General features: G+C 40.1%; 1 protein-coding gene across 6 annotated transcripts in view; it reads right to left on the reverse strand.

The window, feature by feature from the left end:
- The window catches only part of KDM2A (lysine demethylase 2A), a 114,481-nt gene that overhangs the window by 21,525 nt on the left and 65,017 nt on the right, over positions 1–27,939 (reverse strand). For all 6 annotated transcript variants that reach the window (XM_045893197.3, XM_064576107.1, XM_064576109.1 and 3 more), the window contains 10 exons: positions 25,885–26,023; positions 24,994–25,072; positions 24,072–24,118; positions 18,965–19,143; positions 12,346–12,452; positions 11,709–11,802; positions 10,401–10,554; positions 8,885–9,000; positions 4,848–4,974; positions 2,400–2,794 (listed from right to left, as the gene is read on the reverse strand). In XM_045893197.3, coding sequence (XP_045749153.1) covers positions 2,400–2,794; positions 4,848–4,974; positions 8,885–9,000; positions 10,401–10,554; positions 11,709–11,802; positions 12,346–12,452; positions 18,965–19,143; positions 24,072–24,118; positions 24,994–25,072; positions 25,885–26,023 — 1,437 coding nt within the window. The remainder of the gene's footprint in view (positions 1–2,399; positions 2,795–4,847; positions 4,975–8,884; positions 9,001–10,400; positions 10,555–11,708; positions 11,803–12,345; positions 12,453–18,964; positions 19,144–24,071; positions 24,119–24,993; positions 25,073–25,884; positions 26,024–27,939) is intronic.

Here is a 27,939-nt window from a genome sequence, read left to right on the forward strand (position 1 = left end):
GCCCACTAGTCATCCTGGTGGCCACTCCTTCCTCATGCTCTGGTCTCTATGCCATTCTATTTTAGCCCATGATGGCAGCCATGTTTTTCACGATTCCTGACAAACACAAGGAAGCTCTCTCTAGACACTTTTCATAATGCTAAGAGCCCTCTTTAGAGATCTTTCTAACTCATTCCCTTTCTTGCTGCTTCCTTTTATTCTTAGTATTTAACCCAAATTTTTCTACATTTTCTCCTATCGCTCTGCCTCCTCAAATATCTTTATTTAACTACTATAGTTAAGGGAGTTTCTGTATTCTATCATGACACTTGACCTTGTACAACTGACTGGTGGATTATAATATGGCTTCCTACACCTGGATTCAATGGAGTCAAATCCCTTTCAGAAATACAGATATCCAGACCAAAAGAATGTCAGTGAAATATAAACTTAGAAATCTTTCTTTTTAGGGATCCTATAGGCAAGTTAATTTAATGTTTCCTACATGTATTTATGATGGAATAGCTACATAAAAAAGAAACTTCTGAGGGAAAAAGGGAAAGATGCTACAATCAAACTCTCAGGAAAGTATAAACATATATGTCCTATCACAATGGAAAAGAAAAAATTTAAATGTTCTTTGCTCACTCTAGGGTGGAAAGTGAATTTAAAATCTAGTTTGTGAGTCTGGAAAAGTATGGTTAAGTTTGTTTTGCGGCATATTAATCATTATAGAAATAGGACCACACCTACACCTGGAACTTTGTTATTTCCTCCCCTAAATACAAGCCACAATGATACCACCTGTCTTTTCTAGAACAAACCTTATAAAACCAAACTATAAAACCAACTGTCCCCATTTCTATCACTACTGGAGAGGACCAACCTCACCAGGTTACCACTCTTTTTTAGCCTCTTTAGTTTTTTACCCTTTCACTGATGCATAAACATTAAGATACAAATAAAAAGTTTATCATAAAAAGAAAAAACAAGAAGAAAAGAAAGTTCAGGTCCTATCCTAGACATTGGAATTCTTTCCTGAGGTGGCTGGCAGAAGTGGCCAAGGAAAAACGTGAATCAGGAAATCAGGGATGGAAAAGACATACTGAGATATTAAGCCCATCTTCCTTAGGGTCACATAAAATTATTCAATATAAATACTTCTGTGGCTTAAAATAATCTATATGACAAGTTTTGAAAATACTTATTACCAACTGCGAACCAGCTTTCTAATTCACATATCCATGCCTTGCATCCAAACTGTCACTCCAAACAATGACTTAAAAAGAAAACTGATAGGGGCGCCTGGGTGGCTCAGTCGTTGGGCGTCTGCCTTCGGCTCAGGTCATGATCCCAGGGTGCTGGGATGGAGCCCCGCATCGGGCTCCCTGCTCCATGGGGGGCCTGCTTCTCCCTCTCCCATTCTCCCTGCTTGTGTTCCCTCTCTTGCTGTGTCTCCCTCTGTCAAATAAATAAATAAAATCTTAAAAAAAAAAAAATTCTAAAAAAAAAAAAAAAAGAAAAAGAAAAGAAAACTGATATTCCCAGCTTTATAATTTTTGGTGTTCATGGTAATGGTTATTTGTGAGGAAAGACTTAAGAGAACTTCCTCCAATTTAGACAGCTGTTATCTGGATTCCTGAAAAGTAAGCTCATTTCTTTGAGACTAATACATGAAGGGTGGGACAGACTCTCTGGAAATTACTAATACTGGGAGACCTCTTGAAAAAGTAGAAAAATATATAACAATATATTTGTTATAGCAAATGATAGCAATCCTGATACAGCAATCGGATAGGTTATTTTTATTATTATTATTTTTTAATCTCTATGCCCAACGTGGGGATTGACCTCACTACCCTGAGATCAAGAGTCGCATGCTCCACTGGCAGAGCCAGCCAGGCGCCACAGGACAGATTATGTTTACAATGACACTTTCTCAGAAGCTGTCCCAATGATTTTTAAAAATTTAAATCTTAATAGTAGATAAAAATGAAACTAAATATGTGACACCTACTCAAGAAAGAGAAAAACTTCTTTCTTATCTGCTTGGGGTGAGACTACTAGAGATTGTTATCGGCCACTTTTATTCTGAAACAGGCTTTATCTGCGGGTAACTTGTTTAAATAATATTTCCTAATACTAATTCTTAGGCTCTCCTTTATTTTTAGAATGAATCTGAAAGCTGTGTTTTTAGGTCTAAATTTAAGTTCTAACTGAACATACAAATGTCAGTATTTTCCCAGCAGGGACCTAACCTCACTTTAGGAATTTAAACACTGTGCACGCATGTGCACGCATGTGTATTAACTTCTTTCTGAATGGACCAGATTGTCCAGAATTCCTGTACTTTCTAAGAACTGAGAAACTGCCTGCCCGAGCCAGATCAGTGGCTATTATACAACATAACCAACCCTTACCTTCACGTCAGCAATAAGAGCATCTTCATCTTCTATCCCTGTGGGGACACATTTCTTGTGCAGTGGCAGAGACTCCAACTTATCTACAAGACAGCGGAGGCCTTCAAGCTCAAAATGGGTCAGATGCACCTGTCTGTCCTTTCGGGGACTACACTGGGGATCCCACACTTGGCCATTGTGAGAGCCCCGGCTAGAGTCAGAGGATGAATCCCCTGACAAGGTTTTCTTCAGACTTGGAAGACTTCGGCAGGTTTTGCCCAGTCCGTCATAATCCAGGTTGACCCCATTGGCTACAGGGCTAGTGAGGACAGAACGCCTATTGCTCAGGCGCCTCGGTTCTCGATCCACTGCTTCTTCATCCCCATTTCCAGATTCCAACCCATTTAACTCCAAATCTGCCAATGAAAAGAAAGAATATAGTAAGGACATGACACTCGACCCACGAGATCAACAAGAGAAATAGGCAGCATGGGAGGGACTCTGAGGTTATAAATGACAAAGCTGTGATATTTTTAAATGGTCTCTCTTTATCCCAACCTATTTGCCCACAGTTACAGGTAAGAATAGGATCCTGAGTTAGTGGGACAACTAAGGTAATGATCAACTGATTTTTCAAAAGATTAGGAAGGGTCTGTGAACTGTGTGCTAGAAATAAGTCAGCTGAAAATGGCTGTAAATTAGTTTCAAGTCCAAACTGAAATTTGAGGTTATGATTTCATGAATTTTTTATTTCATTTTACTTATTTGACAGAGAGAGAGCACAAGCAGGGGGAGCGGCAGGCAGAGGGAGAGGGAGAAGCAGGCTCCCCACTGAGCAAAGAGCCTGAGGTGGGGCTCGATCCTAGGATCATGACCTGAGCTGAAGGCAGATGCTTAGCCAACTGAGCCACCCTTCATTAACTTTTTAAGAAGCAGATAGTACAAAGCACATTTGCTTTTGTTGAAAGTTTTGGTCATAAAATTAAACTTTGGAATTGAAATCCTATCAATATGGCTAACAAAACAAAACAAGTATTTTTTAAAAGATTTTGAGAGTCAAAAGTTTTAATGAAAGAAAAATTGTTAAATGTTCACTGGTCCTTTATCATGAAAGCAATATAAGAAACAGACTCTCAACTATACAGAACAAACTGATGGTTACCAGAGGGGTGGTAGGTGGGGGGATGGGGAAAATAGGTGATGGGAATTAAGGAGTGTCCTTGTTGTGATGAGCACCAGGTGCTGTATGGAAGAGCTGAATCACTATATTGTCCACCTGAAACTAATATTACACTGCACGTTAACTAACTGGAATTTGAATAAAAACTTAAAGTATAAAAATTACCTAACCAATCCAAAGGGGGAAAACAAGTAATATGTTTACTGTTAATAATTTAGAAAATGTAGGATGGTGCAAAGAAGTAAAAAAGTCATCCCTTACCCCTCCGTCCTTGAGTAACAACTCAACAGCTGATGTACTTTCTTTCCATCTTTTTTTTTTCTTTTTAAAGATTCTATTTATTTATTTGAGAGAAAGAGGGGAGTGGGAGGAGGGACAGAGGGAGAGAGAGAAGCAGACTCCCCGCTGAGCAGGGAGCCCACTGCAGGGCTGGATCCCAGGACCCTGAGAGCACAACCTGATCAGAAGGCAGGTGCTTAACTGATTGAACCATCCAGGCACCCTTCCATCTTTTTCTATGTGTATGTGCATGACTATGATTGCACTGGGATTATGCTGCATATACAATTCTGTATCCTGCTTTAATGTACTGGGTGATCATTTTATTTTCAAACAAGAATATAAACTATCCTCAAAGGATAATGCTGAAGCAAAAAAAATATCTGGCTGAGATTGAAGATTCCATGAAAGATGTGACCATAGGATATTACAGTGTTGGCTCCTTTACACCTTAGGGCATGAAACAGCCTAAAAATGTGTAACTAAAAGTATTTTGCCATCCAATAAAATACTTCTCTTGATATAAGTTGGGGAAACATTAAAGCACAGAGGTTAAGGATATAGATTTTAGAGTCTTACCAACTTGATTCAAACTGTACTTTCACACTTACTAGCTATAAGATCATGGACAAGTTTTTTAATCTCCTTGAAACTTAATGTCACCATTTGTAAAGTGAGGATAATAATACCTACCTCACAGGTAATAATTAGAACTTAATGTATATAAACTGCTTAGTAAAGTGCCTGGAATATAGTAAGAGATAGCATGACGAAGTTTTAGTTTTTACTGTGCCAAAGACCATTCTGTATATAATAAAACAGAGTAGACAAGTGATCATCTTTCTTAAGGAGCTAAGTATTAAAAATTCAAACAAAGAGGAGATCCAGATATTTCATGTTGCCTAGTAATTCATGTCTGGGTAGGAGATCAGCTGTAACCAGTGTTCAACTCCAATGAATGAATTTGGTAGTTCCAAGCGGGTAAATTCATGTTCATGCAGAACACTTACCCATACTGAGGGACTCTTTTTGAAATTCCTTAGTTAGGTGGGAGCGGTTTGTTATGCAGTACACATAGCGCTCCAACACGTACCAACACATCTCATAGTAGAATGGATAACGGAACTTATTTGGAACCTACGTGGGAACAAAATAATGGGAAAAACAAGCTGATAACAATTTTCAAGGAAAGAGAGTAAGATAAACTGAATCACTGAAAAAATTAAGCCAGGAAAAACACTGTAGTCAACACCTAGGGAGGCATTTGGAACAAGAACCTAAGTGGATCTGTCAACCTAAAAATTGGTCTTGGGAAACAACCACTAAAATTAAAAGGTATTTCAGAACCACCAAGAAGGTGTCTTGGGAAAGCATCAAAAGTAAGTTTTGGGACAGAGAGTGAAGTGTTAGAGTAAGACACAACATACTTGAGAAAATTGTTTCAGGGTTCTTAGGATACAAAGGCCTGCCAAGCAGTCCTACCTTTACTACAGTTTTAATCTGAATCAGAAGACCATGAGACAAAGAATCTAATGGGCAAGAGGACACGAGATGAAGTTATATGTTTTTATTATGTCCTTATCTATGAAAGTATGATTAGAGATACTCATTCTCAAGCTATGTCTAGTCTAGGACATAAGATTGCGCGTTTTCCCACCATCAGCTCTCCGCTGGTCTGTACAGTAATTTGCAGTCTGCCCCAATGGCAGGTCCACAAATTAGATTGCTGCTCCACTCGGCCTAATCAGCCACTGCCTTTAGTTCCTTCCATTCTCTCCAGAAGCAGCATAAAATCATTCCAGCTGAATAATAACAAAAAGAACTGCCCTTCAGATCTAGCATAGTCGAAACAAAGGCAAATCAGCATGGATTAATCAGTGAGGAAGACCAACAATGGGGACTACCCTATATATTTTGCTGTCTTCTTTTAGAGGACAGCTTTCAAAAGGAGAAGCCCAACAATACTTATAGATTGTTTTGAATATGCAACTGAGAACGTTTTAATCTCCTTTTCAAAGCTCCATGTCAGGCAGTATTCCTGAATCAAGGAGATCTGGATGGAAGGCCCTTTTCAAAACCCTTCACCAGGTCACAGAGCATGACTGTGGAATGAGATTACTTTTCTAGGCAGGAGAGGCATATACTTTTCATTAGGTTTCCAATTCAGAGGAGCTAGGCTTTGAATCTGGGTTTCATAAGTGACTACAGTTTTAACAACTAAGAGGTTTTTCCTCCTTTATTTTAAAGTCAAATTAGGGGCACCTGGCTGGCTCAGTCGGTAGAGCATGCAATTCTTGATCTCAGGGTCATGAGTTCAAGCCCCACAGTGAGCCTAGAGCCTACGTAAAAATACATAAATAAAAGTTTGTTTTTAAAAAGATCCTATTAATTTACTTTTAGTAAGGTGTGTGGGGGGAACCACAACAATTAATATATACTAGGTCCCCCCAAATTAAACACAATACACAGGCCTCTCTGCTTACCTTTTACGCATATTAACACTTTTCTGGAAGGGTCTTTATTAAAAGTTCAGGACAACCCAAAATTCTAAAGCCCTTTGGGACTCTGTTGAGAGCTGAGTAATATTGACAGTAAAAAAAAAAATAATAATAAAAAAGGGCATTTAAAAGCACTGCAGGGGCACTTGGGTGGCACAGTCAGTTAAATGTCCAACTCTTGGTTCCGGCTCAGGTTATGATCTCAGGTTGTGAGGTCAAGCCCCGTGTGGGGCTGCACGCTCAACAGGGAGCCTGCTTTAAGCTTCTCTCCCTCTGTGACATGGGGCTCGATCCCAGGATCCTCAGATCACAACCTGAACCAAAGGCAGACACCTAACCGACTGAGCCACCCAGGCACCCCAATAAACAAGGGCACTGGATTGTCATCGTCTTTTTAAGATTTTATTTATTTATTTGACAGAGAGAGCACAAGCGGGGGGGGCGGGAGCAGGAGAGGGAGAAGCAGGCTATCCGCTGAGCAGAGAGTCCGAGGCGGGGATCAATTCCAGGACCCCAGGATCATGACCTGAGCCAAAGGCAGATGCTCAACTGACTGAGCCACCCAGACAACCCCCCCTTTTTTTTAAAGATTTATTTATATATTTGAGAGAGAGGGGCAGAGAGCGTGCGTGTGTGCGGAAGAGGCACAGGGAGAGGGAATCCTGAAGCAGATTCCCTGCTGAGCGTGGGGCTTGATTCCAGGACACTGAGATCATGACCTGAGCGGAAATCAAGAGTTGGCCCCTTAACCGACTGGCGCCAGCACTGCATCTTCTTAATTCTAACAGGGCAATCCTTATAACTCCAACAATACTACTCTTGTGTGTTCGATTATAGGTAGCTGCTAACCAAAATACAGTTTCAAATAGGCACCAAAATGGTTGACCATGTTCACAATAAATAGGTCAATGACCATTCCTTCTAAAAATTGTAAATTCTTCACTAATTGTGATTTTTAAATTTTTTTAGATTTTATTTGTTTGAGATAGAGAGAGTGAGAGAGAGCATGAGCGGGGTGGAGGGGCAGAGGCAGAGGGAAAAGCAGGCTCTCCAGTGAGCAGGGAGCCCCACACAGGGCTTGATCCTAGGACCCAGGGATCATGACCCCAGCCGGAGGCAGCCGCTTAACCAACTGAGCCACGCGAGTACCCCTAATTGTAATTTTTAAAAAAGATTTACTTATTTGAGAGATAGAGCATGTGTGAGCACATGAACGGGGGGAGGGACAAAGGGAGAAGCAGACTCCCTGGCTGAGCAGGGAGCCTGACACGGGGCTTGATCCCAGGACCCTGGGATCATGACCTGAGTCGAAGGCAGATGCTCAACCTCAACCGACTGAGCCACCCAGGCACACCCTAATTGCGATTTTTTAAAAATTTAACAATGAAAACTTTCAAATGCACCAAAAAGTTTTAAGAGCAGTACCAAACACTGCCTACAGCATTATTCGAGATTCACCAGCTATTAACATTTACCCACATTTGTTAATCTCTATTCATATACAGTTATTATTATTCTGCTGAACTACTTGAGAGAAAGAGGGGAACATTATACCCTCTAAAGATTCTACACTCTAATTGCTATTTAAGGTCAATGCCATTTATACCTCAATCATATGTAATTCAGCCCTTACCAATTTGGGTTCTGCTAAAGAATTAAGCCCTGTTTCCCTAAGACATCGGTTGGCCAGCAAACAGCAGCAAGCGGATTTGGTCTGCTGCCTATTTTTGCAAGGTCTGTGAGCTAAGAGGGTTTTTTACATTTTTAAATGACTGGAAAAAAAAACAACTAAAATTAGAGCATTTTGTTATATGGGAAAACTATATGAAATTCAAATTTCAGTGTCCATAAATAAAATTTTTATTTTATTTGAGCCATGCTCATTCATTTAAGTATTTCATTCTACAAGGCAGTTAAGTACTTGCAGCAGATACTGTACGGCCCACAAAGCCTAAAATATTCACTATCTGATCCTTTACAGAAAAAGTTTGCCAACTCTTGCCAGGGCATCCACTGCACTGTAAGGAACTTAACTTTTTTCCTATATATCTAGAATGGTATCAGCTCCATACCCTCCCAGGGAAAACCAAGAAAGTAAGATGCACAAATCATTTTCTAGAGGACTTCATTCTCTCAAGGAACCCAAGCTGGGAAAAGCAGTATGCACATTGATTTATTCAAGTACAACAGTTTGGGTGGTGGATAGTAATCGCAGTAAAGAGAGATACATGAATTCAAAGTTGTGACTCCTGAGTTGATAAATCTCATTACATCGAATTATTCTAAGAGCATAAAAATTAAAAACATCAATTACCAAATGTCCACTTTTAGCCCTAAAAAAAATCTAAGATACCAAAACCCTCAAAGAATTAGAGACCCCCAAACCAAGCATGTAGATCTCATTAAAGTTTTCTTCTCGGTGTCCTCGAAATGTGAACACTGCATTTTAACTCAGAGAAAAATGGAAGTTTGGAGATAACTACCAATGAATCTCTGTCTAAAATGGAGATCAACTCTTTCACATCCAGTTGTTAGGCAGAATTACTTACCCGTGTCCGATCTTCGATGTTGTATATTTTTAACTGCATGGGGATATTGAAGCTATGCAAAAAATTGCCTCCAAAGACTAATGTGTCTGTAGGAGTATACACAGCATGAATCCAGCCTAGAAGAAAGGGAGTGGAGGGCAGTGGCTTAAGCACATGTTATAATACGGCTCTCAGAGAACTAGTAAAAGACTCCTAGATCACACATTTTACTCTGATTCTGCCACTTAGTGGTTGGTCAAGTTATTTAATCTCTTGTAGCCTCAATATCCTCTATAAAACCAATATCCTCTGTAAAAATTAAACTTTTTATGGTTGTTAGTAAGCATTAAATCAGAAAATGCATGTAAAGTGTTTAGCATACAGCACGTTTAACAAATGCTGCTTCTATTTATGGTAGCACCTACTGTGAAGGCACAGTACAAGAGAGTTTACATGTATTTCCATTTACCCCTCACAAAAAAATGTGACAGAGATTTAAATATTTGACCAACATAGTATTAGCAGGTAAACACATAGAATTCTAATACATGTCTGTGACTCCAAAATCTGTGCTCTATTTATAACTAGTGACCTGATAAAAATATCACTAATTTCTACACTCCTTGCAGCCATCCCTTAGAATAGGTAGCTCTTTTTTTTTTTTAAGATTTTATTTATTTATTTGACAGAGAGATAGAGAGAGAACACAAGTAGGCAGAGGGAGAGGGAGAAGCAGGCTCCCCGCTGAGCAGGGAGCCCGATGCCGGACTCGATCCCAGGACCCTGGGATCATGACCTGAGCCGAAGGCAGCCGCTTAACCGACTGAGCCACCCAGGCACCCTAGAATAGGTAGCTCTTATCTGGAGGTTAGATATCGCCTGCTGACCAGGTCTTATCCTTAAGAGATTCTGATTACCTAGAGCTAATGTGGGGCCCAAACACGTAAATCTGAAAAGCCACCACTAGCAATTTTTTTTTTTAAGATTTTATTTATTTGAGAGAGAGAACGCACAGTGCAAGAGAGAGAGCATGAGTAGGGAGAGGGAGAGGCAGGCTCCCCAATGAGCAGGACCCTGGGATCATGGCCTGAGCTGAAGGCAGACACTTAACCGACTTGAGCCACCCAGGCGCCCCTTTAAGTAGAAAATGAGTGCCTTTTTAAAAAATCCAAATTCTTGGGGCACCTGGGTGGCTCAGTCGTTGAGCGTCTGCCTTCAGCTTAGGTCATGATCCCAGGGTCCTGGGATCGAGCCCCACATCTGGCTCCTTGCTCGGCAGGAAGCCTGCTTCTCCCTCTCCCACTCCCCCTGCTTGTGTTTCCTCTCTCGCTGTGTCTCTCTCTGTCAAATAAATAAATAAAATCTTTAAAAAAAAAAAAAAAATCCAAATTCTTAGCATCTGATACTCCATAATGACAGAAAAGGACACTATTGTTTTCTGCTCACCCAATCATACCCATTCTTGATGATAATCCATCAATTCCTTTTTCTTAAAGAAAAAGTGGCTAAACAACACATTTTTCCCCATCTTGCTTACCTGAGGGAATGACGAAGGTATAGCCCTGCTTGAGCTCAATGCGCTGGCAATCTGACACCCGGTCACCCAGAAAGATGTCTCCCTGTTTCCCTGACAGCAGCCAATTCTCGTACAGCTCCAGGTTGTGGGCTGTAGGGGGGATGAGCCAGAAGACCTGTGAGTTAAAAAACTTCAGTCTGTTAACAGCCATTGACATGACCCAGTCGTCTCCCTCAACTGATAAACAGGTACAAAGTTAAGGCCAACAGGTAGAAGAGCAGCAAGCAATTCTCCCAGCTTACAGAACCTGACCATTTGGGAAATTCTAGAGGCCCTAAGGAAGTAGATCTTTTTTTGTCCTTCACTTGTTGAAATGACATTAGAGCTTCCCAGGGGTTTGACTGTAGAGTCCATAACCCATCCAGGATTGAGAGAGAAGGGGGGCATTCAGTTTGTTACCTAGGAAGTCCCTTACCTGCCCCTAGCTGTCTGGCCTCTATAGTTCTAAGAAGTACAGTTAGGTATAATATCTTCAAGAGACAGGCCTAGGTCACTTTGTTCCAGGGTAGTAACCAAGATCAAAAGGACAAAACTTGAGATATCACTGAAATGGAACCAAAGTAAACAAAATGACTTTGGATTTGGAGGTACAGTTGTTCTAAATTAGGACCTCACATTTTAAAAGCATTGTCTGTTTTCATTCTAGTTCTACCTTTTCTCTCACAAAAGGGTAACAATAAGAGTATAATACTATAAACCTCTGACATTAATCCCAGATTTCTGTTCTCACATAGCACTCAGAAACAATCTGACAAGATGGAATATAGTTCTTTATGAATGAGAATAATCTTTCAAAATCTATTCATATCCTTACAGAGGTCTTAAAGGCTTCCTCTGACCACATTTCAGATCAATACCTTCATATAGGGAAAGGTGGTCTGGATTCTAATTTGCTGATATCATTGTGAATCTATACAAATTTTGTGTTGCCTTCTATTACGTTATTACACTTCCATGTAGAGAAATTATCTTGTCTTCCTAAAACCACTTCCCCACCTTCATGTGGTGAATTCTGTCCTGGGAATCTAAAAATAGGACTGTTGAGGTTTACTAAGTACTGTGCTAATATTGGTGTAATGATAGCAGACCAGATGAATACTAATTCCTACTGAAGTCTAGCCAAGAAGATCAACTTATCTAGGATTCTCTCTAGAATAGGGGACAATTCCCTAGTAGATTCATTTCCAGGGTATATTAAGCATGCATGAACTGAAGCAGAGTCATAAAACCAGCTTCAGATTCCAACCCCCATCATGACTATGACCGTACCTTTCCCCCTTGATGGATGTGATACCAAACAGAGGTACCACCAAAGTCCACATGGAAATCAGTATAGCAGCCTCGAACACTCATTAGACAGTACCTGACCCAAAAAAAGCAGCAGCATTAGTGCACTGATTAAAAAAAGAGAGCCTGCCCTACCCCAATGCCACACTCTCCCCTTTTGCACCCCATTTTCCGCCTAATCAATTCCCAGTGAGAGGAATGCAATTTCAAGTCATCATAGTACCAGACAATACATTTTCTTTAAAGTACGTAATCATGGTTATGACACTTACTATATACACCCTTCCCTTTGGAACTGTAAAGCCTACTGTTTAAAGAATTTATTTTTTTAAAAGATTTATTTGAGAGAGAGAAAGAGAGAGAGAGCATGAGGGGGGGAGGGCCCGAGGGAGAAGCAGACTCCCCGCCGAGCAGGGAGCCCGATGCGGGACTCGATCCCGGGACTCCAGGATCATGATGTGAGCTGAAGGCAGCCGCTTAACCAAATGAGCCACCCAGGTGTCCAAGAATTCATCTTTTTGATCATTTAGGACACAAAGCAAGGCTCTGAAGGGAGGAACCAGTCCTTGCTATCACTTTGATTTCCCAATGCACCTGAAATGCAGGGAAAGCCACTTACTTCTGCACTTTGGGGTACTGCATCTCCAAGATGGCATTTGTTGATTCAGTCTGACTTTCCTTCAAATGCCTTGGCCACATGTTGTCTACCCAGTCAATGAAATCCACCTTTAAAGAGGAGGAAACATTTAGGATTCAATGGAAGGATTGGGATTAAAGAAAATTTTAATGTCAGGAAAATAGAATTTCTCAAAATACACACTGAAAGACTACAATTTATTTATTTAATTTTATTTATTTTTTTTAATGTAGGCTCCACACCCAGCGTGGAGCCCAACACAGGGCTTAAACTCATAACCCTCAGATCAAGACCTGAACTGAGATCAAGAGTCAGACACTTAACCAACTGAGCCACCCAGGCACCCCTGAAAGACGATAATTTAATTATAAACAATCTGTTGGTGAATCACAGGGTCAGTAGGCAAACATTCTAGAAATAATTATTCAGTGAGAATAAAGACTAATGGTTCCATCAACATGACCATAAAGATAGCACTAATCAAAATGAAGTCATTAAAGAACACAGCAGTATCTCTTCTGTGTCAATACTGGTATAATCAGCTGTCTTTTTCTGATTCAATAAAAGGCACTGTCTGGAAGGTACCATAAACTTATCAAAAGATGTAACACTGTTAGAGCAGCTAAGATGTCAAAAATAAAAATAAAAATAAATTAAAGGAAAGAAATCCAATAGGGATTTGTAGCCTTGCACAACAATGTGCTGTAGAATCTACTAGGTTAGGAATCAGAACATCCAGGTCTGTCATGTTTTCTCAGGATCACATGCAAGTCCCTGGAACTCATTTGTAAAAATGAGGATAATTAACTCAGAGTGATATTATGAGGATTACATGTAAATACATGCTAAAATTTTTTAAAAATAATGTTATCAGAATTTAGGAATTTAATTAATTAATTAATTAATAAGATTTATTTATTTATTTGAGAGAGAGAGAAAGCATGAGAGCGAGCACACCAGGTGTGGGGAGGGGCCAAGGGAGAGGGAAAAGTAGACTCCCCGCTGAGCAGGGGGGCCCACTGTGGGACTCAATGCAGGGCTGGATCCCATCATGACCTGAGCCAAAGGCAGACGCTTAACCAACTGAGCCACCCAGGTGCCCCGGAATCTATTTTAAATAATACGTGTTGAAAGAAGAAGTGACAGCAGTAAGAACTTATCTGCACTTTACAATGAATTGTAGCATGTCCTGTACCTTCAAATGTGCGTACCACCCCACCACTGACCTCCAAGAAACAGTCTCAGGTAGCTAAAATGTGAGCCAAACCACGAATCCAGTACAATACTGACATTGCAAATATCTAACTTAAGGCTATAAAACACATGTATCTGGTAAGCTTTACAACAAAATCTATATTTGATCATTTATTTCCCTTACAATACAGACCTGCACAAATGCATACAATCTGTGCATAATGATATGAGGCAGGCGTCTATGGAACACTCAGATTTCTGTGGGGGAGTGGGTACAAGGGATCACCAATGACATGAGAACTGAAGAGCAACTATGAAGGTTAACTTGCTGCTTTACTTTAAAGGATTTCTGTTCAGGAAGCCAACAGTTTTAACCAAGCATCCACTGGGCCTAGAACACTGAATGAACTCCAGCTTCCTTCTTTCCCTCAAACAAAATCTACTTTCTGTTTTCTTTCATGTTCTCTTCATCTCCCATCTCCTGGTATTCTCCTTTGGAAAGCCTTTGAAGAATAATGAAGATCTTACTTGCTCAAGACACTACAAGCTCTTATGTCTGGATGGGGGAAAGGAAAGGTTAGAAACACATGGGTATTTTTTTAATCAATTGTTCATTCAGAGAAAGCTGAATTTCTTTGGCCAGAATTTCCCACCTGCAGCAGTAAGTTACTCATTCTGGCCTCTCTTTAACTGGTATTATTAGGTATCGTCTGACTGCCAAGAGAATATTGTGTTAAGGTATTCATACTTTTTTCCTTAGGTTAACCTTTAGGCTCTGGATAGGTCTTTTGCTAAATGTCCTGATCTATGTGAGAGCAAGTCTCCAGTAGAGGTAATCACCAGTTCTACCTGTTCTGCATCAATACTAGGGCCAAAGTGGTAAGAAGTCCAACACCTAGGAACTAATCTATTCATATACTGTACACACACACACACACACACACACACAACTTCATGGCCTTCCATGAACTAATTTCCCCACCACCAAACAAATTTGCACATTGTATATGTTGCTTTTCATCTACCTCTCAGGTACTGTTGGAATGACAGCAGAAAACGATCTCTCTCTTCTCACCAGATAATCCCGCTTTATGCTAACACCCCATAAAAGGCACTTAAAGGTTGCCCACCTTTCTCTCCCTGTACCTACTTTTATACACCTTCTGCCTGGAATTCTGGTCTTCGTTCTGCCTCCTTATTTCCTTCATGTCAAGCTTAGCCATCACTTCTTCCAAAGAGCTTCCTCTCCCTAATTCTCCTCCAGTTTATGTTAGGGGGGGTCCTTCCTATTGCCCTCACAATACTCTGTATTTATTCACTTTTGAGGCACTCACCATTATTGTGGTCTGCAGAAATGTCTATCCTCTGGTCTTTCTTCCCCGTGAGACTCTTAAGTTCTTTGAGAATGAGAATGACCTTATTTCTTTGAGAATGAGAATGACCTTATTTTCCACAGGTCCTCTAGCAACTAGCATAGTGCTCAGCATGTGGCAGGCACTCGAACTAGTAATAAGCTAACTCTGAAGGTGTGAATGTCAGGGGGAACAAGAGATTATGTAGTTTATGTGAAAGATTATTACACGAATGAGATTTATTCAAACTCACTGAAAGGTACACTTAAAACGAGTATACTTTATTGTATGTCAATTGTACCTCAATAAAGTTGGTTTTTGAAAAAGCATTATTGAGATATATTAGAAAGACCTAGATAAATGGAAAGATACACTGTGGGGGGAAAAATACTCCCGTAAATAAATAAATAATACCCCAGCAGAATAAGCATATTATTGCTTACATGGTAAGGTCATCAAAAGGTTTTCTGCTTTCAGGAGGGGACCTTGGTAATAGCTCACTCAATCTTTCCAGCTATGTTTTGGGTCCCTAAAAAATACTGGTGCATTGTTCTCTGTCCTCTAAAAAATTTTCTATTTTTGGGGCGCCTGGGTGGCCAGTCATTAAGCGTCTGCCTTCGGCTCAGGTCATGATCGCAGGGTCCTGGGATCGAGCCCCATGTCAGGCTCCCAGCTCGGCGGGAAGCCTGCTTCTCCCTCTCCCACTCCCCCTGCTTGTGTTCCCTCTCTCGCTGTGTCTCTCTCTGTCATATAAATAAATAAAATCTTAAAAAAAAAAATTTTTTTTTCTATTTTTGAGCCCTTTCATAGTTCTACTCCTCCATTTAATGGTCCATTATTTTTCTGCTATAAAATGACGTAGCATTTTTATCATTAAAAGGACAAAATGAATAAATCAAGAATGTTACAAAAAAAGGCTTTAAGTGTAATGACACATTTCTAAATTTTAAGAATGGAAAGGTATGAATAGTTTTATTTATTTTTAAAAATTTTATTTATAAATCTGAGAGCGAGTGAGTGAGTGAGAGAGAGACAGAGAGAGAGAACCCATGCAAGCAGGGGTAGGAGCAGAGGGAGAGGGACAAGCACAGAGCCCCCACATGGGGCCCGATCCTACAACGTGAGATCACCATCAAGCCAAAACCTTAACCAAATGAGCCACCCAGGTGCCCTATAAGTTTTACTTTTACAGCTACAATCATTTTATTTTTAAATTGAAATTCTAAAAATATGAACAGTGTTAATTTATAAATATTATAAACAATTCATAAATAATGTTACTGCGATTCCTCCCTTATTCTTTATTTATTTTAAACCACTCAATTGTACATTTAAAAAAATTTTTTTTTTCTTTATTCATTTGAGACAGATACAGAGAGAGAGAGCATGAGCAGGGGGAGGTGCAGAGGGAGAGGGAGAAGCAGGCTGTCCGCTGAGCAGGGAGCCAGATGTGGGACTCGATCCCAGGACCCTGGGATCATGACCTGAGCTGAAGGCAGAGGCTCAACCATCTGAGCCACCCAGGCGCCCCCCCCAAAATTTTTTTTTAAAGCAAGCTCTATGCTCAACGTGGGGCTTGAACTCATGACCCCGAGATCAAGAGTCGCATGTTCTACCTACTGAGTCTGCCAGGCGCCCTTTATTCTTTATTAAGTGGACCATATTTGACTAATAATAAAACTAAATTTTTTTTTTAATATTAATTTATTTGAGAGAGGAGTATGTTGGGGGGAGAGGGAGAGACCATCTTTTAAGCAGATTCCACACATAGAGCCTAACAAGGGGCTTGATCTCACGACCCTGACATCCTGACCTGAGCCAAAACCAAGAGACAGAAACTTAACCAATTTCGCCACCTAGGTACCCCTAACAAGGCTAAATTCTAACCACCTGTCTTCTTGTATTTCCATATGACCAAACAAATGATAATATAAAAAGAATTTTTATCATTTTAGGGAAATAAAGTTTTCCTAATGAGAAATTCTGTATTTTTCATTTATTCAATTTTCTTTTTCTGAGAGCGAGCGAGTGGGGAGGGGCAGGGAGGAGGAGAGAGAGAGAATCTTTTTTTTTTTTTTTAAGATTTTATTTATTTATTGGAGAGAGAGGAAGAGAGGAAGTATGAGCAGGGGGAGAGGTAGAGGGAGAGGGAGAAGGCTCTCCGCTAAGCAGGGAGCCGGACGCTGGGATCACGGCCTGAGCCGTGCTTCACCAACTTCACCAACTGAGCCACCCAGGTGCCCCAGGAGAGAGAGAATCTTAAGCACGTTCCATGCTCAATGCGGAGCCCAATGCAGGGCTTGATCTCACAACCCTGATATCATGACCTGAGCTGAAATCAAGACTCAGATGCTTAACCAATGGAGCCACCTAAAACAGTTTTTATTTTTTTAAATATGGGGCTGGACATGGAGCCCAATGTGGAGCCCAACATGCGGCTTAAGCTCACAACCCTAAGGTCAAACTTGAGCTGAGATCAGGAGTAGGACACAAGGGACGCCTGGGTGGCCTGGCTGGTTAAGCATCTCCCTTCAACTCAGGTCATAATCTCAGGGTCCTGGGATTGAGCGCCCCATCGGGCTCTCTGCAGGCGGGGAGTCTGCTTCTCCCTCTCCCTTTCTCAAATAAATAAATAAAAATCTTAAAAAAAAGGGGGCACCTAGGTGGCTCAGTCGGTTAAGCGTCTGCCTTTGGCTCAGGTCGTGATCCCAGGGTCCTGGGATTGAGCCCAACATCAGGCTCCCTGCTCTGTGGGAAGCCTGCTTCTCTTCTCCTCTCCCACTCCCCCTGCTTGTATTCCCTCTCTCTCTGTGTCTCTGTCAAATAAGTAAATAAAATCTTAAAAAAAAAAAAATCTTTAAAAATGAGTAGGACACTTAAGTGACTGAGCCCCCAGGCACCCCAAGAAATTCTGTACTTAGTTGTAGCATCTCCAATAACAAGAAGCAGTGACAAAAAATTATATACTGTCTCTTCAGATAATAGTGAAATACTGAGAACATTTTCCTGTTGGTCTGTACATTTCAATGTCTTAGTGATAATAACAATGTCACTTACTAGTAAGCTGATTATAGGTGTGTATATATAAAAGCAATTATATTTTAACTTTGAAAGTCAAAAGGTATAATTAGGATAATTTAAATGAAAATAGAATAAAACACCGAGATCCTGACTTTATTTTTTATTACTATTTTTAAAGATTTTACTTATTTATTTGAGAGAGACAGAGGAAAAGGAGCAGTGGGGAGGGGCAGAGGGAGAGGGAGAAGCAGATTCCCCGCCGAGCAGGGAGCCCAAAGTGGGGCTTGATCCCAAGACCCTGAGATCATGACCTGAGCTGAAGGCAAACTACCAACCGACTGAGCCACCCAGGCACCCAAGATCTTGACTTTAAAAGAAATGATAAGGGGCGCCTGGGTGGCTCAGTTGTTAAGCATCTGCCTTCGGCTCGGGTCATGACCCCAGGGTCCTGGGATTGAGCCCCGCATCAGGCTCCCTGCTCTGCGGGAAGCCTGCTTCTCCCTCTCCCACTCCCCCTGCTTGTGTTCCCTCTCTCGCTGTCTCTCTCTGTGTCAAATAAATAAAATCTTAAAAAAAAAAAAAAAGATTTTATTTATTTGACTGAGAGAGCACAAGTAGGCAGAGTGGCAGGCAGAGGGAGAGGGAGAAGCAGACTCCCCGCTGAGCAGGGAGCCCGATGCGGGACTTGATCCCAGGACCCCGGGGATCATGACCTGAGCCGAAGGCAGACGCTTAACAACTGAGCCACCCAGGTGCCCCCACAAGAATGAATTTTAAGACACTTCTCCATTACATTCCAAGACCAATGTTATTCTTAAATTAGGTTACTGGTGATCAGAATTAAATGGCCCCTCCCTATATAAAATTAAGTGATTTTTAAAAATGATGAATTTTCTAAAAATGAAGGTTATTATCAAATAAATTGTCTTGTTCATCAATTTCATCTTGGTATGTATAAAAAGTTGTAAATTCTCCCATTATATGAACAACCCTCTTGGTGACAATGATAATGTGGAAAAAATGCGGAGACTAACCGTGGAGGGCCTCTGCACCATGTTCTCCAGCCTGGTGTGGCTGAACTCTAGACTGATGACATTATAGAGTTTTTCTCGCTCCTCCTCTGGGGTCTCATAGTAGCGTGTCCACTGAGCCATGGTCATTTCAATGCCTTTCTGTGTGTTCACATCCATGACATCCACCATGCGACGGCTCCCTGCCACGAAAGATGTGTATCAGTCATCTCTTCTGAGCCACTATTATCCTTAAATATATTAAGAATATAAAATACAAGTGGAAGGAAACAAGCTGTCCTTTATTTAGAATATTCAGGAATAAACAGAGAGTTGTCACTCAAGAGGATAATCAACAGAAAATCAAACCACGGAGAATGGGAAAGACAACAGGTAATATTAAAAGCAGTTCCCTATGGCATATTTCTATATGGTCAGGCAATGAATCTTATATTCAATATCTCACTCAATCCCATCAATTCTAAATGTTAAGTACTAAAATCTCCATTTCACAGATGAGAAAAAAGGTATTAGGTAACTTGCAGAACAAAAATCCTAGAACTCAAAAATCCTGGACCAACTCAAGTCAATGCTCTTATCCACCGAGCTACACTGTTTTAAAGTAGTTTTGAGGCCTAGATCCTTCCCACAATTTGAATAAAGGATCCACTATACAGTGATACATTCTTTTGTTTAAAAGGGTTATTTCCCAAACCTGTTAAGCATTTCTTTCTTTCTTTTTTTTTTTTTTTAAGATTTTATTTCTTTGACAGAGAGAGATATAGTTGAGAGGGAACACAATAGGGGAGTGGGAGATGGAGAAGTAGGCCTCCTGCTGAGCTGGGAGCCCGATGCGGGGCTCGATCCCAAGACCCTGGGATCATGACCTGAGCCGAAGGCAGACGTTTAACGACTGAGCCACCCAGGCGCCCCTGTTAAGCATTTCTAATATAAACCCCTTTTCATTCATTTAACAAATATTTGCTGAATGATAAAGACACCATGATGGACATAAAGATCTATATCAGATTCTCAACCAACTGTAACAACTACAACAAAAGGCAGAATGTGTAAAATAGCATGGGGGGGAAAAACAACAGCTTTAAAGTCAAAGATACCTAAATTTAAATTTCAGCTCTAATAATAGTTGGGAAAGTTAAACTTCTCCAAACCTTAATATCTTCTATAACTTGGGAATAATATCACCTTGTAGGCTGCTGTGTGGATTTAGTCAATGAAATAAAATGTTTAACACAAAGTAGGTGTCAATTAAACAGTAGTAAAAATAAAAGGAAAATATCTTTTTTTTTTTTTTAAATAACATTGGACTGACCAGAGAAACCTTTTAGGAAAACGGGAGGAAGAAGAGTCATTTAAGTTGGGCCTTAGAATAAGCAGAAGCTAAATAAGAAAGATTCAACAGAGAATTGCAAGCAGAGGCAGCAGTTTAAGAGAAGATATGGAGAGGCAGGACAGCTAAAATAGTTAAGATATTAGTGGCCAAGAAAGGGAGAGAGAGAATAAAAAGCTGCTGGTAGAATATTAAGAATACTGTTCAATTTGTAAGAAACTAACAAACACCTACTATATGCCTGGCCTTCATGGATATAACAAGTAGTATTAAGACCTGGTCCCCTGCCTCCAAGAAGTTTATAGGCTAGTCACAGATAAGAGATAACAGAAGGACAAGAATATGGCCACAATAAAGTAGATGTGGCAGAATACAATAAAATACAACTGATAATATAAGGCAATGAACCACACCTACCCTTCATATTTTGGAAGAAAATGTGAATGCCTAAATCAAAATTGCCTTGAAATACCATTTTATACCCACCATGATGGCCATAAGTCAAAGAAAAAAAAGAAAGAGGAAATAACAAGTGCTGGCAAGGAAAATCAAGGCTTTGCTGGTAACAATGTACAGTGGTGCAGATGCTATGGAAAACAGGGTGGTGGTTCTTCAAGAAGTTAAAAATAGAATGACCATATGACCCAGTGATTTCCACTAGTAGGTATGTATCTAAAGAGAAAAATCAGATATTCAAACAAGAATTTGTACATGAATGTTCATAGCAGCTCTAGTCACAACAAAGGATGGAAACAACCCAAATGTCCATTAATAAATGAATGGATTAACAAAATGTGGTTTACCCACATGGTAGAATATTATTCAACACGGAAAAGGAATGAAGTGCTGTTACATGCTGGAACATAATATAATACATACATAACAGACACAAAAAGCTACATATTTTGTGATTCCATTTATATGAAATATCCACAACAGGCAAATCCATAGACAAAATACAATAGTGGTTGCCAGGATGTGCAGAGGAGGGAATGGGGAGTGACTACTTAGTAGATATTTCCATTTCAGGTGATGAAAAAATACTGGTGATGGCTGCTCGTTGTGAATATACTTAACGCCACTGAACTGTACACTTTAAAACTATGATAATGGTAAATTTTATGTTATTTGTATTTTACCACAATTAAAAAAAAGTAAGTGAATACTTTCCTTCAAGAATGCGTATCAAAGCAAAAGCAATTCCATTCTGCCAATGGTACCAGAGCACCTAAGACTCTGTATGTACCAGAGCACTTAGATAAAATAATGAATCATAATAATAGCTAACATTTATCGAGCATGTACTATGTGTCAGACACTATTCTGAACACTTCATATTTAAGTAACTTGTCCAAGGTTACACAGTTAGTAATTAGTAGAGTTGAAATCTGAAACCAGGCAGTTTTGAGTCTATACTCTCAACTAATATACCCCATCACCTAAAGTTTACATGACAGACTGGCTTTCTTCTTTATGGGACATGAACTGACACTGGAAATGTAGCATTTACTTGAGGTAGAAAAGAAGACTGGATTAGCCAAAGTACATGTAGTGATAATGGATTATTGCAATCACCAATATTTTGTTCACTACATTTTGACAATCATTAGTTATCCAAGAAAAAAAAACCTGGACTTCAAACAATTTGGATGGATATAAAGTTAGGCATCAGCTGAAATTTATGCTAAGTCTATTAGGTTAGATATAATCACCGCTCTATTTTAAAGATTTATTTATTTAAAAGAGAAAGAGTGCACGCAAGTGAGCACCGGGAGGGGCAAAGGGAGAGAATCCTTCAAGCAGACTCCCCACTGAGCATGGAGCCTAATGCGGGCTCCATCTCACAATCCATGAGATCATGACCTGAGCTGAATCCAAGAGTAAGACATTTAACTAACTGAGCCAGCCACCCAGGTGCCCCAGTGCTGTTATTTTAAATCATGGCAAAGATATCTATCACCACCCAAAGGTCTATTTGTAAAATATAAGGTTATGAAGGGGTTCCAAAGATCATTATTAGCAGTGTACATATTACTGAAGAAATAGGAAAGTGGGAAGGAAGTGGGAAAAAATCCAAAAGGAGACTAGTGATTGAATAAGTGGCTGAATAAGTCCTCATACGTGTATAGCTCAGAAATCTGGATACCATAAGTCTTTGACGGAATCCAGAGTATTTTTAACAAGTACCACAGATGATTCTGATGCAGTGCATTTGCAGATCACAAACCATAAGAATGCCTGACCAATAGAGAAAAGCTATGGTGGTCCATTAATTTATTACTGTCCTGGAGGTCTATGAGGAAAAGAAGTCCAATGATGGACTTTAAGTACTCAAGAAGATTTTCTGAGGTCCCCTGAGAGAGCCCCTGCTTTGTGAAGAGTGGGAAAACATTTTAATTACTCAACAGATTTACTGAGTACCTACTATACTCCAGAGATTATGCTAGATATTAGAAAATACACAGTCACGGGCGCCTGGGTGGCTCAGTTGGTTGGGCGACTGCCTTCAGCTTGGGTCATGATCCTGGAGTCCCAGGATCGAGTCCCACATCGGGCTCCCTGCTCAGCGGGGGGTCTGCTTCTCCCTTTGACCCTCTCCCCTCTCGTGCTCTCTATCTCTCATTCTCTCTCTCAAATAAATAAATAAAATCTTTAAAAAAGAAAAAAAGAAAATACACAGTCACAGGCAGATAGCTGAAATATAACAAAGAAATAGTGAGGGAGTGAAAAATACAGGGAATTAGAGAACTTTCCTCTACCTGGGCTATCTGTAACTTTCACCTCTTGGATAAACAAGTTATTCAGCTATCTAAAAAGGGCCCTCAAGTGGCTAAGAGACAGTACTGCAATACTTAATTTCCAAAGCAAGAGGTTGCACTGGAACTTCAACATAGAGGACAAAGCTTTAGTTGTAATGCTGGGAGGAAAGCATCAGAAAAACCTCCTTTGTTTCATAACCTGCTGGAAACATTTCCAAAAGGTTTTAATCCATACTGCTCTAATGTGTATAGGAGAGTGACCATGTCTGAATTCCTAAGGATCCTAGTGGGTCTCAGGGCTACACTGAACACCAAATGGTCTGCAGAAAATTGACCTGAATCTTTACTGACACCAGGAAGTTTTTTTCTTTAATTAGATCGATCCAATTTGCTTTCTTTTCCTAAATTTTGAAATATAAATCAGATGAAAGACAAGTTAACCAGTCACTGACAAAGAGAAATTTTAATATATCTATTTCTCAGCTTACACAGATTGATTGATTTTAAGAAATCTCTCTACCCAACATGGGGCTTGAAACCTACAACCCCCAGATCAAGAGTTCCATGCTTCAGCTTAAAAAGTTTTAAACGTTGACCAAGTTACCAAATGTAGCATTGGTGAAAATTTCCAGGACATTTCTGTACTGCTTTTAGAGAACAGAAGAGAATCACAGATATGAGTGAAGTTTCATTATTGGTTCAGAGATATAAAATGTCCTCGAACAGGCTCTTCATAGAGAGAAGGAGGGACACAGTGATAAAACAGTAGGTAGGAAAGAAGTAAGAGTTCTATGCCTACGCCTAATGAGTACTAAATGAAGCAACTCTGTAACTCCCTTTGAGAAAATTCTCAGTTGCTAATAGTAGTTTCTATCAAAAAACTACTTCAAGTCGTATACTTCAATCAAATAATGTACTTGCATGTTCCTAAGTCTTAAATCTCAGTCAGAAATTTAGAACTCAGTCCCAAGTCTTATATCTTCGCCTAAAAGACACAAAGCCCACAAAGCTTAATACTTACCCACACACATTTTGACATCATTCACAGTGAAGTCTGGATCTGGCATCCTACGAAACAAACACCAGTAAGTATAAATGGGAAGCACACCTTCTCTAGTCAGTGTGAGTTTTTTCTTAGAGTACTAAAAACTCCTAAGGGTTTTTTTGGTTTTTTTTTAAGATTTTATTTATTTATTTGACAGAGAGACAGAGACAGTGAGGGAGGGAACACAAGCAGGGGGAGCGGGAGAGGGAAAAGCAGGCTTCCTTCCCTGGGAGCAGGGAGCCCGATGCGGGGCTCGATCCCAGGACTCTGAGATCATGACCTGAACTGAAGGCAGACGCCCAACGACTAAGCCACCCAGGCGCCCCCAAAAAAACTCCTAAGTTGAGACACATAAATCTTACATTTAGGTTTAACAATATATTTTAAATATATATAAAACAATATATTTTAAATATAAATATAAATATATGAAAGAACATCTCAGGGTAATAGATTTTAAGATATTTCTTTTTAGCTCACCGTATTTTCTCATTTAACTATAACAACCATCAAATGTTTTTGTAACAAAAGAAGAAAAATACATGCTTTTATTTATTTATTTATTTTTAAAGATTTTATTTATTTATTTGAGAGAGAGAGAATGAGAGAGAGAGAGCACATGAGAGGGGGGAGGGTCAGAGGGAGAAGCAGACTCCCTGCCAAGCAGGGAGCCCGATGCGGGACTCGATCCCGGGACTCCAGGATCATGACCTGAGCCGAAGGCAGTCGCCCAACCAACTGAGCCACCCAGGCGCCCCGAAAAATACATGCTTTTAAAATCTAAATGGGGATTATTTTCAATTATCTACTGCTTTGGGTTATCAATACTGCATTGTCTATAGCCCTGGTGTAACATGGTCATTTCACAACCATATCCAATCAGGCCAAGGATACTTACTTTATTCCAAGTCCATCAGAATTCTTGAAAATCAGAGGGTCTCTTAAGCCACCCCGCTGGATATACTCTACATTAAAATCTGTCACCATAGCAAAACATAATAAATTATTAGAAAGGCAAGAAGTATAGTTGGAAAAAGATGAAAGGATCATAAAAAAAGATCCTAAGTAATAAGGTGGAGATAGTCTTTGCTGTTTCTGTGTATATAGTTTTGCTCTGTTAGACAATATATGTTTGTTATTAAGAAGCATCGCTTAGGATACAGGAAAAGCACACTGAGAGGCAAGGTTCAAGGGGTTTGCTAAGTCTATATTTACACAGTAAATTCAGAATTTAACCAACAGGGGGGGTAGTACTATAACTGAGTCATCTTCTAAATCCTAAACAGAAATTATCATCACCTTGTCTCTTAATAGCCAAAAAATTTAATTCTGTCCACTACCATACATACCATAATATCCTTGTCAGTTTGCCAAGGAGCAAAAAAGCTGCATGGTGCATATGGAATCCCACCTCTGTTTTGTTTGGGGGGAGGGGGTGCATGCATAAATGAATTTTTACTGTACTATTTTTAATTAAACCCAAAACAAGGGATGGGAGGAGAAGGGAAAGGCCTTCAGGGAAAAACTCCAACAATGCTCCTGGCCCTAATAAATGCTTGTTTCTTCTCATATAGCAGGGAATGACTCACAGGGTGGGAGGATTAGGGGAGGGTGGGGTGTGTGTGTATGTGTGTGTGTGTGAATGGCATTGTGTCATAAGAGAAAATAAACAGCATCACAACATCAACAGGCAATATTTAGCTGCAGAGATGCTGAGCCCACAGTTCCCAGAATCTACAACTTCCTACATCAAGGGACTATAGGTCCCCTGAACCAAAAGGATACTGACCTTTTCCCTCCATAAAAGTAACAAAATTTGCATTATATTTGTTGGTGTGGAGCTTCTCTTCCAAGTCAAAAGTTCTTTTCCCTTCAATTTCATCATCTGAAATGCCATCATCTTCATAACGTCGTCGCATGGTACCACGCTGAGGAGAGAGGGACATAAAGATCAAATCATGTACTTTTTCATGCCTATCTAAAAGAGCTCATAAACACATGCACACTTCAATTTCACATACTTTCAACTTCAGTTGTTATGTCAAACATCAATTTTCCTTGCCTTATACATCTTTCTCTCAACTAAAGGTCAGCTAATGTCCTCCGAATGTTCAGAGAGTAACAAAATTTTGATGAGTCACTGGTTCCCTACTTGTGAATTTTACCTCTGCTACCTCTTTGAGCCTAGGGATATAAATTTACAATAGAAATATAACCAAATAAGGTCCACTAAAGATTGGGGACCAACTGTCTTTATAGACATTTCAGGTCAGGATACAAAATATAGTGTTTTCACAGGGGAAAGAACTGTATCTACATTAGTTGTTTTTTTTTTTTTTTTAAGGTTTTATTTATTTATTTGAGAGAGAGCGCACGAGAGAGAACACAAGCCGGGGGGTAGAGACAAAGGGAGAAGCAGGCTCCCTGCTGAGGAGAGAGCCCAATGCGGGGCTCAATCCCAGGACCCTGAGCTGAAGGCAGACACTTAACCGACTGAGCCACCCAGGTGCCCCTCTACAATAGTTCTCTAAAACAATCTTTAGGAACAGACTAAAACATTTGAATTAATGAAGCAAAAACTCCTTTACATCAGACAAAAGAGAGTTAACCTAAATAATAGGATTCCAAATAGTAAACCATCAATATTTAGCTTTAAGGATATCTCCCTAAAGAAAATATATGGGGGGGGGGGCACCTGGGTGGCTCAGTCGTTAAGCATCTGCCTTCGGCTCAGGTCATGATCCCAGGGTCCTGGGATCGAGCCCCACATAGGGCTCCCTGCCCGGTGGGAAGCCTGCTTCTCCCTCTCCCACTCCCCCTGCTTGTGTTCCCTCTCTCACTGTGTCTCTCTCTGTCACAGAAATAAATATCTTTTAAAAAATAATAAAATAAAGAAAATATATAGGGGTGCTGGGCTGGTCAGTCAGAAGAGCATGCAAATCAGGATGCCTGGGTGGCTCATCAGTTAAGCATCTGACTTTGGCTTGGGTCAGGATGCCTGGGTGGCTCATCGGTAAAGCATCTGACTTTGGCTTGGGTCATGATCCCAGGGTCCTGGGATCGTGTCCCGCATCGGACTCCTTGCTCAGTGGGGAGCCTGCTTCTCCCTCTGCCTGCAACTCTTCTCTCTTTCTGACAAATAAATAAATAAAATCTTCAAAAAAAAAAAAAAAAAAGAGCTTGGGATTCTTGATCTCAGAGTCATGAGTTCGAGCCCCAGGTTAGGTATAAAGATTTCTTAAATAAAACTTAAAAAAAAAAAAAAAAAGAAAATATATAAATGGCCAATGAACACATGAAAAGATATTCAATATCATTAGTCATTAGGGGAAATGAAAATTAAAACCACAAGGAGACACCACTTCACACACACTAGGATGGCTATTATCAAAAGGTGGACAATAGGGGTGGTGCCTGGGTGGCTCAGTAGGTTAAGTGTCTGCCTTCAGCTCAGGTCATGAACCCTGAGTCCGGGGAAGGAGCCCAGCCTCGGGCTCCCTGCTCAGCAAGGAGTTTGCTTCTCTCTCTCCCTTTGCCCTTCCCCCTACTCGTGCTCTATCTTGCTCACTCTCTCAGATAAATAAATGAAATCTTTAAAAAATTTTTAAAAATTTTAAAAAATGTGGACAATAGCAAGTGATGGTGAGAATGTAGAGAAACGAAGCCTTGTACACTTTGGTGGGAATGTAAAATGGTGCAGCCACTCTGAAAAACAGCTTAGCAGTTCCTCAAAAAATTAAACATAGAGTTATCTTATGACTAACAATTTTACTCCTAGGTACATTTCTAAAGGAATTTAAAACCTATGTCCACACAAAAACTTGTACACAGATGTTCACAGCAG

This window comes from Mirounga angustirostris, unplaced genomic scaffold (genome assembly GCF_029215605.1).
Source record: "Mirounga angustirostris isolate CCGP_5_RB_7025 unplaced genomic scaffold, mMirAng1.0.hap1 SCAF_13, whole genome shotgun sequence".
Taxonomy (NCBI): Eukaryota; Metazoa; Chordata; class Mammalia; order Carnivora; family Phocidae; genus Mirounga; species Mirounga angustirostris.